At 51.3% G+C, this 20,090-nt stretch overlaps 1 protein-coding gene across 3 annotated transcripts; it reads right to left on the reverse strand.

Moving 5' to 3' along the window:
- Positions 1–811: 811 nt before the first annotated feature.
- Positions 812–18,781, reverse strand: LOC108920808 (tyrosine-protein phosphatase non-receptor type 12-like). 3 transcript variants are annotated; one of them, XM_029247267.1, is made up of 19 exons: positions 18,651–18,781; positions 17,940–18,098; positions 10,760–10,868; positions 10,464–10,540; positions 10,274–10,369; positions 9,426–9,464; positions 9,263–9,334; positions 9,092–9,151; positions 8,842–8,984; positions 8,664–8,730; positions 8,512–8,589; positions 8,318–8,416; positions 7,022–7,107; positions 5,622–6,364; positions 4,467–4,538; positions 2,820–2,914; positions 2,694–2,724; positions 1,956–2,072; positions 812–1,759 (listed from the first exon to the last, which is right to left on the reverse strand). In XM_029247267.1, exons 2-19 carry the CDS (start codon positions 18,036–18,038, stop codon positions 1,698–1,700), a joined length of 2,145 nt encoding a protein of 714 aa, XP_029103100.1. In that variant the 5' UTR covers positions 18,039–18,098; positions 18,651–18,781; the 3' UTR covers positions 812–1,697. The 3 variants fall into 3 exon arrangements, with proteins under 3 accessions (XP_029103100.1, XP_029103103.1, XP_029103101.1); XM_029247270.1 differs by lacking the exons at positions 17,940–18,098; positions 18,651–18,781 and adding an exon at positions 14,507–14,664; XM_029247268.1 differs by lacking the exons at positions 4,467–4,538; positions 18,651–18,781 and having other exon boundaries at positions 17,940–18,407.
- Positions 18,782–20,090: the final 1,309 nt, after the last annotated feature.

The following is a 20,090-nucleotide window of genomic DNA, read 5'->3' on the forward strand; positions in this document are numbered from 1 at the left end:
AACATGACCGTTTACTGTTCAGGAGACAGGTACATTAGTATTACTGCCGGTGAGTTACTGCAATTTTGGTCTCCCTCAAACAAGAGCATAATTATTACGATTTTTTTGTTAAGCGCAAATGTGTTATTCTAAGAAGTCCGTCAGGCCTGCTTCGCGCAGAGCCCTCATACGACCCGCATGAGCTTGTCTACGGCGCAATATTCAGCTATGGCTTCCCGGGACACCGCTGATATCTCAATCAAGTACAGAAAGCATAACAACACTATGCAAAATACACTATGAATATCAAGCAGAATATTATAGGTACTTTAAAACCACCGCCAACTGTGTCAAACAGCTGATAATGATTTGTTTAATGGGTATCATGATGGCAGCTAAAATGCACCTAACTGAACCCAGTGGTGTAAACTTTTGGCCGAAAAGTGAAGTGTCCGGGGGGAGGCAAAGCTATCAATAGTTTTACCCAAAGTCTGGGGGTCTAAATAGGTTTTTCTGCAACACTGGGGGGGATCATGTTCCCTCCTCTTGCCACATATCTGGTTCAAAGTATTGAAGTATTAAACATGGAGCCCAAAGAATCACCTTTGCAAGCTGCGCACAGCCATTACGGTCACAGCAACTTTGACGCACAACCACGTCCAAGAGTAAGCGGGCAGAAGAAACACCAGCTTTTAAATCATGTTGGAAAGATGCTCTGCATGGCCCTGGGCCTCTTAGGCTTCTTTATCTCTAATAACCCCCCCCCCCCAACCCCCAGGTGGAAAGTTGCAAGCCAGTGGACAAAAAAAGGCAAAGGAAACAGGCAGCACTTCCAACATTTGTTTTACTGACAAAAGTTGATTGTTCCCGTGACACGACAGACACATCTGTATACGAAGGGTTCGTCAAGGGCAGGGCTCCCAGAGGTGAGGTTCTGGTGTGGTAAGCCACCACACCACAGACAACCCTCTCCCACGCTTCCCTGAAAGGCACAGGTGAGTTCCAAGGCTAGCAATACAGCAGGGCACAGGTTGCTGAATGGGCAAACCCCCAAAACATCATAGAAAAATAACCTTTACAATAAACTTTACAAAAAAAAAAAAATTACAATCTTGTTCCCATATCGTCTGCAGAATTGTCCAGCCATTTAAGAAAATGTAGGAAAAACACCCTGAAATACTCTGTAAAGGAGGGCAAATCATGTGCAGTGAGAGACACAAAGGGCTTCTAATCATGCAGAAAGTTTTTACATCCTGTTAGTGAAAATACTTACCAACAGTTAAATCTGTCAAATTATATCATTACCTGCCCTGTACAGTTATAAAACAATGCATATAGAGCTACCCAGAAGTTAGCAAAAAAGCAGCAGTCCACTGTCCCTACAAATAAACCTTACAGTGTATGAAAATATCGAGGCTAAGAGTACTGCAACGGGAGAAATCTCTCACTAGAACCAAAGTGTCCACCTGTGGTCCTCTGACTGGGAGCGAATAAGGCAGGTTTGTGGTCCCAGTGACATCTGGATTTAGCACCAGTACAGAAGCCCTGGTAGTCAGCAGGATATGTACCATGGCATTGTGGATATGCTCTACGCAGCTTGAGATGGTGTTGGTTAGTGAGGAACAGCAGGCCATGTCTGAAAGAGGGGGGAGGCAGTCTGCTCCTCCATAAACAGTGGCACTTGTGGAGAGGTGCTGAGGTGGAAGGAGCTACAGCCATCATGTCCATTCTGCAGGGGGCTGTCGAGGACCTTTGGGTTTTGCACAGCGAATGCCAGAGCCTGGGAGAAAGAAAAGGAAAAAAAAAAAAAAAAAAAAACCTCTCTGAGAAACAAATTACGCCATCAAGACACTCGGTAGCAAAGCTAAAAAAAAAAACTGCGTCCCCAAGCAGAACGATAAATATCCCAGATCTTGTCACTGTACTCGAGACTGATAGAGGAAAGCAAGACGTGACTCCGCCTTCAGCTCGCTCACCCGTGTCTTTGCCTGGAGGCAAAGCGTTAACTGCATTGCTGCCTCGGCCCGGGCTGGTGGTGCTCGTGTCCGCCGCTGTGCCGGCCATCCTTCCGTCCTCCCCTCCCACTGGCTCATCTAGGCCAAATGTCGAGAGGTTACCGACACGCACGTAGACGGGCGGCTCTGGTGTCACGTGACCCTAGCTGCCCAATGATACGCATTTTCCACCCTAAATTTAAGCGATTTCCCCAGGGCTACACAAGCCAGCTGGCTTTTATGCATATGTAACAAGCCAAAGGCCAGTACTCTCTCTCACAAGAGCACCATCTGATACTTGACACTCCAGAATATGCCATTTAGACACATTTGACAACATGAATGATTCATTTTCAAAGAGGCTTCCAGGGATGATCAAATTAATTATTTGTGTGGATTTGGCAACGCCGCTTTGCATTTCAAAGGGGCAAGTTATGCCGAGAGAGGCTGCGGGGTGCTGGATTACAGCCTCGCTGTCGTTCACCAGGGAGGATGAAGGGAAGGTCAGAGTGACACACTGCTCACATCACACCGCATTCATTAATCATAGTCCTTCCCTCACATCAAACAGCACGACAGCGTAACATTCACATATTAAAATGCCTTTGCACTTTAAAGTTGACCACATGGACTTTAGGGGTGATGTGCTTTTCATTCAGTCACGCCCCCCCATCTCACTTGTACACGTTTAAGACGGTCAAGTGATGTGTAGCGACGTACCGTTTCCTGCCAACTTCTGGGCTCTGCAGCTCTGCAGAGACAGGAGGAGAGCACGTTATTGTAGCTGCTGTCCTAAGCATGACACAAAAGCCTTTCATACGACATGGCTGGGTTACATGACCTCACCTGAGAGGGTGGCGTTACTGCACCAAGCCTGTCTACGGCGCTAACGCCCCACTCCGCCGAACCCGCGGACCTGGAGATCTTTGGACAGGAGTCATCTGGAAGGATTGGAGTCACCATCACACACAGAAGATCATGACAGCCCCTCACTAAAATCACAGTGCTTGTATTGCTATCGCATCCTCAGAAACCGCCCTTTAAAGGGACATGTGATAGAGGACAGCAATTCCGGGGTCTGGCGATCATCTAAACTGGGATCCCCTCTCCATTGTCCGTTATAGATGTTCGTTCCCGTTCCTGGAGAGCTGCAGATTTCCAGCAACACGGACATCAGCGTTACAAGAACGGTGAACTGATGTGAAACTCAACCAATTAGGCGCTCAGGCATTATTATTTATTCATCCGGCAAAAATTTCCAAGCTGACTTAGAGCTTCGGGTTTACATGCCAAGCCACTAATAATTATTAATTATACAGCCGGGTAATTTTAAACGGAGCAATTGAGGTGAAGTACCCTAATCAAGGGTTCTCGGCAAAAGGCTGAATCAGAACGGGTGTTTCCGTTGTACGGCGACAGCTCTAAGCGCTGCTCCACCGGCTGCCTCCAGATAGGAGGATGATCTGCAGCGTTGCCCACCTGGACCAGGAGTGAATACCTGCGCTGGCCGTCATGCAGCTAAATCAGGAACCAATACGCAAAGCTTCCCTGTCCACATGTCAGAGATGCTCCGCAGGGCAGCGGGGCAGCAATTATAGGTCCTGTTTGAAGCGTCCCGCAATTCGGGCCGGATGACGCACTCGACCCCGCGTGCCATTAGAAAGGTCCGTAGCACCGGTACCTCAGCCAACAGGTCCCGGGCGGCCCGGAGCTTTGAAACTCACCCACGACGCGAAGAGATTCACTGCAGCTCCGCACATTTTCTAAAGCCAATACATCCGGGTGTGTTTTTCTCCATTTTTATTTCAGCTCATGCTTTTCTAAACTTGCAAAGCTCACAGATCGTACACATTGACACAGCTGATTGTTTTACTCCCGAGTTTAAATCCGAAATCCTCTCCTCACACATCCAGTTATCTAACAAAAACACCACCTGCTGGACCTCAGACACATGTCACAAACACCTTATTCTCACACCTACGGTAGGCTTCTGCTAGAGGCCCCACGCAAGTTGCGAAAGCCCGTCAAACGCCAAAATAACGGTATCGGCACAAAACGCAAACAAAATCACTCACTTCGAGAACCACCTCGCAGCAGGTAAATAATTCAGTTCCAAGGTATTTACCGTAATGTAAATAGGGCCGTCGCCTGCAGGCCAAAGTTACAGCGCATTAGAAGTTATACGATTTGAAACGGTTAAAATAAGCTGCAGGGGACACACCCTGTCTCACCAGCGTAAGTCCAACCACAAGACGGCTGTAAAGAAGGGCTGGCGTTTAAAACCAGCCGACTTGCAAAGAGCAGCAGGACATTACGGACTTAGCTTGACACTCGTGCCACGCATACATCATCTTACTTTTCACCACTTCCGATGGGCATTATTGAAACGTCAACATTTTGCAGAAGGCATGACGAAAAGTGAATTGCTCGCGTCTGGCGCTCCCCCGTGGCCGCGGACCAGGCGGCAGGTGGAGGCGGCCAGATACAACGCACCTGTGGCCAGAAAGAATGACTCGGGGGTCCTTTCGGGTAGCGGGGGTGGCGACTCCTCGCTCTCATCCCAGTCTGAATTGGACAGAGGCAGACGTTACTGACAGCGCCGCAGCACCCACGGCTCACGTCCGCACGCGCAGCGTAACGTCGACACCTGCCGCGCGCACACGCACACACACACACACACACACACACACACACACACACACACACACACGTGCAACACACACGAGCCAAGCAGCCCCGATCGAGGGAAGCATCTCCTCTGCCAGCAGAATCGTCTCAGTTGTAATGAGTTGCAAAGCCGAGATCATTATTAATCAAAAACAGTACCACGGTAATCAGCGACAGCCACACTTCTGTGATCACAGATGGCACGTTGAGCAGCAGGCAGCGTGATCATGTAGGTCCAGGTGCTGAGGGTTTGCATCCCGGGGGGCCACTGTTTTTTGGACCCTTGCGAGAGTTATGGTTCGGCATTAAACTGATTGTGGAAAACAGGACCTCCAGTTGCACACCCACATGCAGGCACGGATCACACGCAGCCCGCGCTTTACACCGCACCGCTACCACCAAGCGGAGGCCACGAGGCAAAGCTGTCGGACGAGGGCGGCGAGCTCACATTCGGTCAGCTCGCACACCCGACAGACACACACTTATACCCACGCTTAGGCCCACGCAGCACAATCAAGGCCTGGGGACGGGTGCAAACAAAGTGCAAGGGAAAACCCGAACAGAGCACCTGAAGGAATGGCACAAACTAGCAAGGCCCAGCAAGCGGAAGTCAGCAGACCCTCGTTGCGATGTTTCGGAACCGTCAAAACACTTTGGAGGCAACGGTGCTCACTTGTTCTCGGCATAAAGACACCAGAACCAGGCCATCATGGTCAAATGAGCTCATGCCATGCAGCACAATTCATGAAAACAAAGTGGGTTCATGTACAACATATCATATATGCAGCTATTATTCTTTCAGTTGAGAAATTCTATTGTATATATCAGATATCATATCTATTAATCAAAGACATTATTAAAACTTTACCAAAATACATAGTAAATTACTGTATCGTGACAATAAGAGAAAAATGACACCGGTGAACTCCCTCGATCCTCCCGCCACCTCTATCTTGTCCCACCCTGAAGCCCCCCACCTACTCGCTGGCAGCTCCGTAGTGAGGGTCTGGCCGGCAATGGACATGGGGGTCACCTTCCTAGGCGGAGGGTAACCCCCAAGCGAGGCCATAGACACAGTGGTACTTGCAGTGGAGACACCCGCTCGATCCGTGGCCCTGCAGGTGGAGGTGGAGATCGAGGAGGAGGAGGAAGACGAAGAGGAGTCGCCCCCCGTGACCTCGCCCTCAGAGTCCGAACTGTGTAAGTGCAACGGGTTGGTGAAGCAGAGTGCGGTCCTGAGGGGCGGGGCCCCCCAGGCGGCCTGGCCCTTCTCGCGAAGCGGGAGGTGATTCGGCCGGGGCGGCGCCTCTGGGTCCCCCTCAGGTCGCAAGTCCGGTTCCGGGACGAGGGACGGGGACGCGGCCGCAGCCGCGACTTTTGTGGCTTGTCCTCGGGACGATACCCCGTTGCCCTCGATGTTGCGAGGCTCCTCCTTGCGAAGCGTGTTGAGAATCTCCGAGCTCCGCCCACGCTCCGCCACCTCAGCGGCACCGTCCCCACCCGCCAGGACCTTGCTGTAGTTCTCATTCAAGTCAGGGCTCTGGGCTGAGGACACCATGACGTGCAGCACGGGTTTGGGGTGGTAGCGGTCATTGTCCTGGCGCACATTGGTGACGGTGGGGAAGGCAGAGGGTGGAGAAGGGGTGAGGATGGGGGGGACGGGCCGCGGCTCCGGGGGCTGCAGGATCTCCTCCTTCACGTCGCCTTCCACCTGGCAGCCAGGACTGGGCAGAGGGGAACGACAGAGACGGGTGAACAGCGCAGAAGAGCCGCAAAGACACAGCAACATTAACAGCGCAACCATGAAAAATCTGCAACATTAACATGAATGAAACCAAATACTGAAAGTTGTAATACAAATTTCAAAAAATTACTGTGGTTTCCTTCCTGTGGAGTACCACACAGCACCACAAGGTGGCAGGATCAGCATAGACCTTCCCAGCTACACCAGGTTTATGCCTTTTACTCTTCATTCCATCAGCCAGTAGCAAACAATAACTTTGCAGCCATGCAAAACCCACATGCTCATCCCACAGAGCCAACACGGTCCTGGGGGGGTGGGAGCGGCATCTCATTACTGACTGCAAACAGACTGTGGACCCCATTAGGGACATGACTCTGGTCACCACTTTCCAACACGCTGCGGTCAGGTAGAGTTGTACAGAGTAGAAAAAGGGAATATGATCGGACGGTTTTAAGTTCAAGTCCCTGCTGCTGAACTTTGCGGCTGTAGAACCAGCTCATGTGAACAGGACTTGAGCAAGAATAAGGACATCAGCAACCGAAGCACACTGATGACTGGTATTGTGCACATCGGTAGCACCCTTGTTAGTCTCCGCTCCCATGTGACCCACAATACATTGCAGGATAAGGGGACTCACCCGCGGACACGTGGTGGTTTGGGGGGAGGGGTGTCCAATCGCTCTTCATCTGAGGTCAGGGTAATTTTCTCAGGACTGCCTTCATCCTTTGAGGCCGGGGGGAGGGTGATGGGAGGAGACAGGAAGGAGGGAGAGAAAAATCAAACCAATGGTCATCGCTTCCCATGATCTACTGTGGTATTATCATTTAGCTCTTTTCAGTTTTTTTTTTTTTTAGACAAACTGAAAGACCAGGAGGGGATGGTCTTGGATGATCTACAGATCCACACATTGTACCAATGTTCGTGAGCGCACAAACGCCTGTGTGTGCGTGTGGTGACAGGGTGGATGTTCTTGGAGAAAAAGACACTTTGGAATCCCTCTCCCAGATGTGGGCTGATTCCCAAAGCACTCCCCAGCTCCTAAACAGGAAGTGAGGTCTTGCCCAGCCCCCACCCCATTCAGTTTTAGCTGCTTTATTGGCCAAATTGACAGTTACTGTAGTATTTAAAGCACGCTGTGCTGAACTTTTAAAATACAAACTACAGTAAATTGACATTTTATGTTATTTGACACACAGTAAAATACTGTAAATCACCACTGGTAAGGTCTCCGTCAATAAGGTTGTGCTCACGGGCTGTTTAGACGTAGTGCGCAACACCGTCCTCCAAAACGGGACTGGAAAAGTCACCGATCTCTCCGTTAACGTGGTAAAACGGCAGTGCCGAACGTTTACATTTTTCGGTTTTGTATCGAAGCACAGTTTAGCGCAGTGGGAGCAAAGGCTCTATTTTAGGAAGCCAAGTTTGTCATCGTTGTCGTCAGCTGCCTTTCTGTCCCTCTCTCCTTCTCACCCTACGCTCTCCTTCCTTGTCGAGTTACTTTCCCCTCTCTCTCTCTCTCCCTCCCTCCCTCCCTCCCTCACTTCCTTCCAGCAACACATCCTGCCTTTCTTCAGCACAGGCTGCTGGGGAGCTGGGTGTCACAGCCAGCCTGTGGAGCTGGGAGAGGTAACAGGAAGTCCTGTCTTGCAAGCGGGACGGGGAACACGCACGCAGTCGGTGCTCAGTTCCGCCACGCAGCGACTGCACCCGACAGATGGAACGCGTGGTGATGGATCGCGTCCCGCCCGAAGGACTGAAATCCTGCCCACTGCTACTTCTGGCCTCTGACCGATACCTTATTAACGAATGACCGAGAACATCACCTGCTGTCCGACCGCCGGGGTTTACGGCGCGCCGGTGCGAGAGCGGTAAACTTCCTGACCGACTCGTTGGCCGAGAGATTCTTAACGGGGTTGGCCGAGGAGTCCCTTACCATGCCGTCGGGGATCTCTGCATCACTGGGACTTTGGAGGAGCTGCAGCTGCTGCTCGAAGAGCTGGGCGATGGCCCTGTGGACGAGCTCGTACTGCTCCTGGCAGAGGAAGAGAGCAAAGGAGACCGCGGTGGGGGACAGAGCGGTGCACAGACACGCTCTTCCCGGCTCTGAGCACCTCTCGCCAAACTCACCTTGGTCTGAACAGCAGAGTGCCTCTGGGTCCTCATCTCCTGAATGAGCTGGAACACATCGAAGTCTTCCGGGATTTTCTAGACATCAAAACTGGCAATGAGGGGGGGAGAGAGAAACAGAGAGAGAGAGAGACAGAGACAGAAACCCTTACCCCAGCCTTCAGGAGGTTCCAAGTGTAATCAATGGCACAGATTGCTCCTGTCCGACCACAGCCAGCACTGCGAACACACACAGGATGCTTGCTTGAATCTCAAAGTGAGCACGCGCACACACGCATGCACAGGCCTGCCATCTCCTACATCACCAGGCCACCTCCTGCTCACACTTACCTGCAGTGGACACAGATGGGCACATCCTCATGGTCCTGCTGCTCCCTCACCATGCCGATCATGTCCAGTATGGAGTCAAAGGAGGACGGGACGTCGTGGTCGGGCCAGTTCATGTAGTGGAACTGCGTTACCCGGCGAGTTTCCTGGAAGATCCGGCAAAGGAAAGACCCGGGTGGCCAACGGGCTGGGAAAGCGCCGACATTTGAGGAAAGCCCAAAGGGCTGGAAATACGGGGGCAGAGGACACTTACATTCTGATATTCCACGCTCAGAGTTCGGATGAAGTAGTCGGGCCTAGATTGCTCCGATTCCTGAAAGCAGAGACGTTTCACGAAGCTCCTCCGCACATCGAGAGGGGACAACAGCGTTTAATTGTGCCAATTTGTCCGACGCGTTACGATACAGATCACGGGTGGACTTACACAGGAGATTCTGAACGGTCCAAAGGACGAGGGGTCCTCACCCAACAGTGGGAAATACCGCTCGCATTTTTTCTGCACGGCGCAAAACAGGAAACACTCAGGTTACGCTGGTGGTCTTACAGTTCGTGGCGTCGTGCACAGCAACGAGAGACCGGTGTCTTACCCTTCCCATCTCAAACTCTCGGCAAGCCATTACAATGACCTACAAAAGGGACGGAAAAGACCCATCAGCTGGGTTATCCCCCACACACGGATGACCAGAGCACAATTTCCCACCACTGTAGACTCCCTGTTCTCCACTTTTCATTATTCCAGTATGCAAAGCTGTTTATTTTTCAGCGTCTGCTCAGCGGTGATGCAAAGCCAGTGACAGTACAAAGACCGAAGGCACTAGATGTAAATAAAGCGGAGGAAGGCGGTGCTGCGGCACCTCAAATGCAAAGAAGGAATCTGACTGTGGAAGGAGGACAGTCACGCTTCTCATCTAACATACAGAGAACTGCACTGAAACCCTATTCATCAGCTACGTATGCAAAACCATTCATAAACCTGTAATAAATTATGCAGGTTATGGGCATTTATATAATTATGAGCAGCTGGTACCAAAGCGGTTAACGCTACTGCCTTTGGACCCAAATGTCGCAGGTTCGAATCTCACCTCCAGCTGTAGTACCCTTGAGAAAGGTATTTACCCTAAATTGCTCCAGTAATTTATGAAGCTATGAAGTTATTTACCCAGCTGTATAAATGGGTAAATTAGCATGTAAAGTTCCTTACAATTAGTCACTTTGGAGAATAGGAATCAGCTAAATGGAGGGGGGGGGAATCGGTCACTAATGAACCAACTTCGCAAACATGTTGCGTCTACGAGTGTGTATGAATTCTAAATTAACTGCACGAGGGGCAGTTTCGGAGACCGTACACAGAAGCAAACGGGGCATTCTCGGACATTTCCAGTAGACTCCAGTTGCGTCCTCCGTAAAGCAAGGAAGCAGGAGCTGAGGAACTCACTTTAACGCCGTATTCCCAGTTCATCCTCCAGAAGTCGATGACGGTGTTGGGTAAGGGCCCCTGCGTGGCGATGTAGGCCTCGGGCTTCCGCGTTCCCTGCCATAGCAGAACACCCCGATGAGTTCACCTACACGTACATCGACGTGCGACGGGAAGCGGGGAGGGGCGACCGCACGACTGTGTGCCGTACCTTAATGAAGTTCGCGTTGACGTAGTCAGCGTCTTGACTGGATGTCTTCAACGACAGCTTAACACGACTGTGGTCAACTGTGAGAGAAGGAAGGACAGACAGGAGGAGAGACCACCACGGGGGGGGATGTCAGAGAATGCTCCCTCGGCCGAGAAAACGGGGGATCCGTCGGGTTACGCTTTGAGCCGGATCGGGACAGAGAGCAATAACGTCACAAAGGAAGACCCGTGCCAAGGGCTTCACCCAACAGCCCTTATTTACCACCGCCCCCCTCCAGACCTGCCGGTATCACTCACAGGGCAGGATGTCTTTGTATCGATTCTTCTTCACATTCTCCTCTTTCTCTCCAGCATTTGTGGGGTAAATCTTCTCCGTTCTGTACTTGGTCGACAGTCTTCGCAGTTTCTGCGGGGTGGACAGAGCACATAGCACAGGGGTTGGTTTCTTCCAATATGGAGAGTAAGGCTGCACATGGAGATCGATGCCACGGAGAGCAGCTCATTAGAAGAACGATCCACCCACCGGGTGGGGGGGGCGCTGCGGTTCCCCTGGAGCCTGTCAGTCACATTCACTCCGCCTAATACTTCTTGCCTCAGCTCCATGGGGGGGGGGGGGTTAAGCCTTGGCCTTAGCACTGGTCCCTTTCCTCAGACTTAATTACTGTGAGAGCAGCTTTCTGAGCAGGTCTCCGGCGACACACACTCGCACACACTCACGTGGGACATTACCATGTAATGAGATCCTGCTCTGCTGCAGCTCCTGTGGGAACGAAAGACCACCAGCCTACAGCGCTGAATAATTAAGGGCCCGTTTTACCCTGTAAGTATCCAACTACATTTTCATCTCCATCCATTTAAATCCCCCTCCCAACAATCACGGCCTTTTTTAACCAGGCATCCATCTGACGATCACCGATTACAGCGTCACGCCTCTGGGATGAAGGCCTTTAAGACTACCAGCGTCCTCTTCGCTCCCCGAGCACTGCAGCACCACGGGAGTTGACGTTAAAGAGAAGGATGACGGGGGTCGGGTTGCAGCAGGACATGAGATTTTGTGCGAGACCCAAACCTGACCGATACCCCTCCCAACACGGAGCCCCTTGACCGAGCCGACGCCTCTCCGCGCTCAGCCGTCAAACCGTTCACATTAGTGTTCAGCTGTTCCTACCTCAGGTACGTGGGCTGGGAAGCGCGGCCCTTTCAGGTCTCTTCAGGCGTGACAATCGCACCGTAAGAGCGGCTGGGTTCGCACGAAAATCTACATTCGCATCTTTACGGGGTCCCTGCCACAGCGGCCTGCTGTGACCGAGACGACAAATGAGAAAAGGTCGTCTGCATAAAAAGGGAGAGGGCAGAAGAGCCCAAACCAACAAGGCCACATGGCAAGTGGGCACCTGTACCTGAAGGTGCAAAGTTTCAGGAAACACACACACACACACACACACACACACACACACGAGTCTGAAGCCATCTTTTCCAAGGGGGGTCAGGGTGAGCCGGAGCCTAACCCAGCAATACGGGGCGCAAGGCTGGAGGGGGAGGGGACATACCCAGGACGGGATGCCAATCGTCACAAAGCACCCTAAGCGGGACTCGAACCTCAGACCCACTGGAGAGCAGGCCCTGGCCAAGCCCGCTGTGCTACTGCGCCCCCCTAGGAAACTCTACTTCCAAAACAGTGTAAACAACAATTACACCAAAAATACTGACTATGTGCTCACCAAATCTCCATGCGGCTTGATGTTGTCATCAATTCTGATATTGGGTCTCACTAAGTACTGAACATCATTCCTACTGCGAAGGTACTGCTGGTGCTGTACAGCTTGGTGGGGGGGGGTCAGGAGAAGCAGGAAGAGCACAATCTCAGTCTGCATCCCTCCCATGGGCCTGGACAAGGGGCTTCGGTAAAGAGTAGGACCCTTCCTGCCTTCGAAGGGCTCCAGGGAACTCCAGAAAACGGACACTCTTGCTCATTCGTGCCCGTTTAGGCTCACATCGCCCCGAGCATCCCTCAAGAGCACTTTCAGGGCGTGCAAGATCCCCAAGACCAAGCATAGCATTCATGACATTCCCAGCACTGGCCAGATATGACAAGAGTAAAGGAAAGGGGATCAGCCAGAGACAAAAATGAGTGACCAGGAGCATAAGGCCCCCCAGGCAAGGCTGTTCAGAGGACAGGAAGGAAGACCACCCTTTCGTGCCAACTCGCAGAGCTGCGGCAATTCTGCCCACGCGCCGACGTGGCCGAAACCCCGGGAAGCGGGCCGCTGGGGTCGTCCTGCACTTCGTCAATAAGCGCAGCCTAAATGCTCGCCATCACACCCACAGATAGAGGAGGCTCCGCCCCAAGAGCAACAGCTGGGTCCGGGAAGCAGGACACCAAACAAACTATCTTCCCCAGGGGGCAGGCAGGTTCACATAGCCTAGATCATTCACCGCAGTTTATTCGTATTTCTCTACTGCCAAAGATGAGTAGAAGTGCCCCTCTGTATTCCTGCAGGGTTAGGCCCTCTGCAGGAGGTCCAGTGGGCAGAGTACAGCAGGGTTGCCGGCCCACCGGGACACAGGAAGGTGGCAAACGAGTCGACGCGAAACTACTTTAAAGGCTTCCCACTTTGGGGGGGGAAGGGGGAATCTGTCCTTATTCAGAGCTAGCAGGTGACTGGCAGAGCAGAGGGTTCCCTTCAGCATCCAACCAAGAACCAGGGTAGGCTCATACCATAGTAACACCTTTGTGACTTGACATAATGGTGTAGAAAGAGGGGCTTTACTTTACATAACCTGGCCAGCAACCCACACTTATAGGATTCAGAAAAGAGAAAAAAAAAAAAAAGCCCCCCGCCCCCAAAGGGCGCTACATCGGCCCTGGACGACATTTCTCGTGACCACAGTGACATCCCAGTCTTCCTCAACCCATCATCCTCATGCAACCAAAAATGACCTTGAAAACAGACTCAACTTGAAAAGCATATCCAAGTGAGCATGAATATACACACACACACACACACACACACACACACACACACACACGAAGCTGTGCTCTGTTCCCACGCAGCGACCTCAGTCTTACATCATTTCCTGTGCATTATGATCTGCTGGAGCCACTACAGCTCCGGGAATGTTCTAGTTTAATGGGTCAGCTTTGATCCCCCTGAAACGTGCCACCAGCCCCAGAAACGGGCCGCACATCGAAACGCTCACCAAGCGCACATTCCTGCCAGTCCCAGAAACCACTCGCTCGACCGTCCGGAAAGGACCCATTGTTTAACAGGATCGCCGTCAGCAGGCCAGCCGCCTTTTAGCTGGTCAGATTCTCAAAGAACAATACAGCAGTCAAAATCACAATGTAAACCTGTTGGCCACTGGTGCGAGTCCCAAAAGCAAGTGTAAAATGCAGCATTAAAAGAGGTCAAGTAAGTACTTGGAACAGTGACATATTACCTTCTTTTTGGAGACATGTCGCACTTAAATGGGGGGACAGCCGGTAGCGTAGTGGTTCAAATCCCACCTCCAGCTGTAGTACCCTTGAGCGATTAACGCACTGCACTCGTGACTCAAAGGCCTCAGGGTCGCGTCCCACTTCGGTACATCAATAAAATCTCACACCTTTGTTCTCCCTGCTTTACTAAAGAGGGAATTTTAAATCCTCCTCCTAATGAGCGAGGCCCTGGAATAACGTAGAGTTTTCAGTGGAAGTCAAGAAGCAGCAATCGTTCTTTATAAAAACTACTGTACGACCGCCAAGTGTCGACCGGATCAGTACGCTGAAAACGGAACAATATAGAGACACGAGACTGAAAAGCCACATGGAAGGTCGAAACCATAAACACTTTCTTCTGACAAGCTGGATAATTAGAGCGTGTGGAGGGCATCCTGTAGAGCGACTGCAGCACCCTGTATCTCACCTTGGTTTAATACGGACAGCCATATGATCACACCACACACACACACACACACACACCATTCGCTTTCTACTGCATTAACAGACCAAATACTCAAAGTCACCGAAGCTGTTGGGCAACTCGGAGACGGGATTCAGTGTACCTCCACAAATTCTGCTGACCCACAACTTTTGACGGGAGCAGGGGGACGGGTGGGGATGAAGCTTGGAGGCTGAACGTAGGAGTACACTGAAGAAAATGCCCAGCAGACCTCATCTCCCAAAAGCGCCAGTTTGAACCCTCTGGTGATGCACCCCGGTCTAGACAGGTCTCAGACAGGGGATCAGCTCAGCACCGGAGGAACCCAGCTGACCGTCCCAAGCTGATTACCTCCGAGAATCCGGACACAGGCTCCTTCCTGCAGAACGACACGCAGCTCCCAAAGTCATAGCAAACAGCATATGATGGAGGAGAGAGGGAGGAATCGAACCCAGAAACTAAATGGTGACCACATCAACCGTGCATGAAACCTGTGAGCATGAGGACATCTCTCTGGGGAGGAACTAACTATTCTTATAAGGGGGTCAGCGGTACAGACCAAAACAGAGTAACCCTGGACCACACTGGACACCTAAGTCACAGAGGGTGAGACTTCAGCCTGATGACAGCCTGGCAGATCTCGCTGGGATGGCGGTGCTACATGTGGGCTGTGAAAGTGATTCACATCTTCCGTTGGTGCAAATCTAGAAACACACACACCTGTACATACACACGGAGACACACGATACATAAAGAACAAAATCATTATAGTAAGAGGTGCTCTATAGAATAATTATTCCTTATATAATGACAGTGTGGGAGCAGCAGACTTTTCACAGCATTATTTTCTAAAGGATGAGAGGAGGAGGAATCAATGACCCATGTTGGTGACACCAGCACTGAAGGTCGAGAAGACCAGGTCCAGGTGAAAAACACTCCGCCTCTATGATCTTGGTATGTGAATGAGCCTCCATCACGGCAGTATGTTAGGCGACACGTGTGCACCTGTCCTCAGCCAGCACGGCTCAGACATTAACCACACATTTACATTTAGCAGACGCTTTTCTCCAAAGTGACATCGAATGACCTCTATGCAGTGTTATCAGCCCACACACCTTATTCACCGCAGTGACTTACACTGCTAGATACACTACTTACACTGGGTCACTCATCAAGTGGAACACACTCTCTCTGTCACTCACACACTATGGGTGAACCTGAACAGCATGTCTTTGGAATGTGGGTGGAAACCAGAGCACCTGGGGGAAACCCATGCAGAGACAGGGAGAACATGCAAACTCCACACAGACTGAGCAGGGATCGAACCCACATCCTCTTGCACCACACAGGCACTGAGACAGCAGCGCTACTTGCTGTGCCACCATGCTGCCCCATCTACCTACAGCTTTACAGCCCGCATCTAACCATTTGCCCATAACCAAGTGACTCTTCATGGAGAGAGGGGCGTTTTAACTCATTTTCAGCCCTCCACCATCCTGAGGGAAGTGCTGCATCGCAGTCAGGATATCTACAGTATCACTGAACTGCAGCCCTCTCCCTCTCCAGGAGAAACACACTTTCTGGACCTAACAGAAGACCGAAAGCTCAACGCTCTTACCGAAAAAAAGGAAAAAAAAAATAAATAAATAAATAATTGACTGAGCCCAAAGGTCAGTGACCCCCTTTAATCAGACAGAAAGGGAAGACCTCATGGCTCTGGCCATTTTTAAAACACACAAACACACACACACACACACACACACACACACACACACACACACACACACACACAAATCGAAAGGGTCTCTGCCAAGCCAGCTGCTCCCACAGCACTTACACCGCTCGATGGCATTTAAACGTCAATATGAGCCTTCGACACACACACACTGGTGGTGTGCTGTGTTTCACCGAGCAGATACACACCGGAGCGACCGGTGGCCACACACCATTCCGACAGCACAAGGGCCGAGCACAGAACAGACGGTGAAAAAGCAGGCAAACATCTCGGTCGGGTTCCCGGCCCGTCCCCCAGCAGCTCCCGATCCGGGGTTTAACAGGCGAATCGAGTGAAGCATTCAGTTGGCTGCAGCTGAGCACCTCGGGGTGTGTTTTTGTGCTCCTGTAAAAGGGGTGGAGGACATGGATTAAAGAAGCACCACATAAAAACAAAAACAGCTGTAAAATCCTAGCCTGTGTCGTGTCCGATGCTTGTCGTAACGTTTAGGGTTGTCTCGAAAAAAGTAAAACGGAAAAATTTTAACTGTTGTCTTATTTTCAGAAGATGTTGACAGTGCTGCAGAACGCACGTGGTCACATGCCGTGGGCACTCACCGATCACGCGACCCAACAATGCAACCTGGACACGCTGGGTACTCGAGTGCACGCGCCACTTCCCAAATCCCGCGCGCGCTTCCTCCCTGAAGCCCCCCCCCCCAACACCCACCCCACGCCCCAGGAGCTTTCGCAACATCCGCAAACTGCATCAACTCAAGAGCAGCCCATGGGAGCGCGACCACAGCAGCGGAGGAGATGTCACCACCACAGGGACAGGGCAAGGGAAGGTCCGCAGTAAAGTGCGGTAAACACGGTGATAAACACCAGCCCTGCAGGACGAAATCATCATGACCAGTCAGCAACTGTGACCTGGTCCATACCAGTCATGTGTGGTACTAGGAGTGCAGATCACTTGACTTGACAGTTTGGAAAGTGCTGGAAATCCCTGAACCTCAGAGTTCAGGGGGGGGGGGTGCGTGCACACACACACAAACACACTCTTCAGAGCTCTGAAATGCAAACAGGCGAGCGATGCATGTCATGAAATGTAAGGACAGCGGAGGAGCTGCCGACACCCCACCCAAAATGTGCGCGAGGAGACATGTCCAGTAAACCAAGAGAGCACGTGTGAGAACAAGACCAGGCTCTGACACGCCACCGGGCATCGATCCCTTCCAGGGAAAAGCTGAGCACCGTCCGGGGGGGGCGCTGCTGAATCCCACCGACACGAGTCCCGTCAGCGCCGGGAGACCAGCTGCGAGCCGAAACAGTGTAACTAACATCTTACTGCAACATGTAACGACGTGTAAAAAATGGGTAAGAACGCTGTACGGGGGGGGGGGCGGCACTCCCCCCTCCCCCGAGCCGCCGTTTGTACCGCCGCTGCGGCTCCTCCAGTCGGTGCGGAAACCCCGCTGTCCGTCGGGATCGTGCGGAGAAGCGGAGGGACGGAGATGCCGCGACCCGGCGTGACGGCGACACGCTGCTCGCGGATCGGAAACGCCGTTAGGCCGCATTCGAACGCGGAGCCTGGAGGGTGTGTGTGTGTGTGTGTGTGTGTGTGGGGAGAAGGCGCTCGGAGTCGGAGGGATTACGATTAGCTCAGCCGCCTCTGGGGCTGCAGGAACGGGCGGATCGCTGGGATTCCCGGCCGGAGCAGAGAGCGGGGCTTCGCCACCGGTCGCATCGACGTGACCGAGCGGAGGTCGGGTCCTCCCTGCTGCTGGGCCGGGCTGCACACGACACACGGCCGGCGACCCAGTGAGCCCGGCTGCCTTTCTCACCATGAAGTCGCTGCCGAAGTTGTCCTCTCCTCTCTGGTCACCGGCTCGCATGGCTTCAACCCCCAGGACGAACTTCCTCAGGATCGCCGCCTGATCCATCCTTCCTGCTGAGCCGCGACACCGCGGTTCCCACGGCTGTTGGACCCGGTCGGCAAAGAGCTGCCCAAACAGGGGAACGGCTGAATAAATATAATCACACTACATATATTATAATATATTACTAGACTACGTTCGGTTCGGCGGAGATCAATTCCGCACGATCATCGCCGCATAGTCATCATCCGTCTCCTCTGAAAGTAATCCAATCGCGCAGCGCCTCTTCCTTTGTTCTCCTTCACCCGTTAGCAGTATATTTACAGACGTAGAGAAAATTCACAGAGGAAAAGGGAGATGCGCTTCCCTCGAGCGCCGCACGTCTCCACAACTCGCCCAGACACAAAACTGGCCGCAGTGTCCGAGCGCCGCTAAGAAACGTAACCGCCCCCGACTACCAGCCGCCATTCCAATTGGATTACAGCTTAACATATTGTTATATGATTGGGTGACGGTTTGTGCCAATCGCGAATAGGGGCTGCAGTTTTTATTTCTTCCAGGAATATAAATGGATGCTGTGGATGTCGATCACGTGGTCAGCCTCGGCGGAGTGTACCGGAGAGTTTGAGTGTGTGTGTGTGTGTGTGTGTGTACGTACTTCTTTCAGGCGTGGCTCACCTGAGAGGCGTCTGTTAAACACGTGCTGTGACACCCGAGTGCGTGGAGTAAACTTGTCAGCAGTGATACCACCTTAGCACGCCTGGTATGCGGCTCCAAGTTGTGTGAGGTTTGCTCGTGACGTTTCCTGCAGCTAAAAGAAATTTTAAAAATGACTAAAAAAAAAAAAACAGTAAATATGATACAAAAAGTAAATGTTCACAAAGCATGTTAAGTCTTAATTTCTTTCTGGGAGACTGCTCAGAATTGACAATGAACCATTGCGTTGTTGGCCACTGAGTTGAGCTGCCCACGTGGATCATATTTCTAACTGATGACGTCAGAGCCACACCCTGTCTCCGAACAGTCATTCCCGAAGTGCAACATACGCGACACCTCCGTCTCTCATTATTTAATTCAACATCAGAACGATACCTTAACCTTTTCTAACTTTTAATAGAATTCATAGTTTTTCTTAGCTGCCATAACAGGTATATAGATATGCAAAATGAGAACAATAAATTTACGTTTTATATCACTGCTGTTTGAAAGTAACTCATAAGAGTCATGAGGAATCTGTGCACATCTTCTTGTTCACATGGAGGAGTTTAAAACTTTTTGGTGAAAATTATTTTTACGACTGAGTTTAAAACACCAGTGCTGTTTAGTCCTAAGTGGGGTTTATGTCCAAAAATGCCATTCACGGTTCAGTCTGAAAAAATGTTGCTCGTATAAAATACTTTCTCACGTGCCTGGACATGATGTGATACCGAAATAAAATTCAGCCGAACCTGAAACAGACTCTCCTTTGTAGGGTAGCTGCGTACTTCTGCGGTTACCCAAGTGCCGTGTGCGGAGTTTAAATCGACGAAGGCAACATGTTTGGCCGCTGGAGACAGGCCTGTATGGGTGAGCGCTGCCGCGCTCCAGCAGCTCCTTCGCATTCCCACCGCCTGCTCGGATGGTTGTTGTGTCCCAGCCCCCACTTCCAGCCGCTGTGAATCTGCTGAGAGCTTCCTTTGGGTGAACCAGACAGGGATCTGGGTAGTGGCGACCCTGTTGGTTTTCGTGTCATGTTTTCGTGACCCAAAAGGTTGTAGGATTGATGCCTTGAAATACAGACCAGTCTTTGGAAAGCAGGAGAATTAGAACATAATTTCACCTTGACGTACAGTGTCAAGATGTCAACGTGTTTAAGGTCAGGGTGTTCTAATGTAATATTATGTATACCGTTATGTCCAAGTATCCAATTACAAAAACCTGTAAGAAATTCAGTTGCTCTAGATTTTAAATCCGTTGGTTCCAAGAGAGTAAAATGCAGAATGTTTTGAAATAAATGTTTCCAGTATGTCATTTTAATGTGACATCTGGCATTTCATGTTTTACAGTGTTATGTACAATGTAACAGCGCGTGTATACGGGATAAATATAATGTTACACGACATATAACAGGCACTAAAT

The sequence above is a fragment of the Scleropages formosus genome, chromosome 21, assembly GCF_900964775.1.
Source record: "Scleropages formosus chromosome 21, fSclFor1.1, whole genome shotgun sequence".
Classification (NCBI taxonomy): domain Eukaryota; kingdom Metazoa; phylum Chordata; class Actinopteri; order Osteoglossiformes; family Osteoglossidae; genus Scleropages; species Scleropages formosus.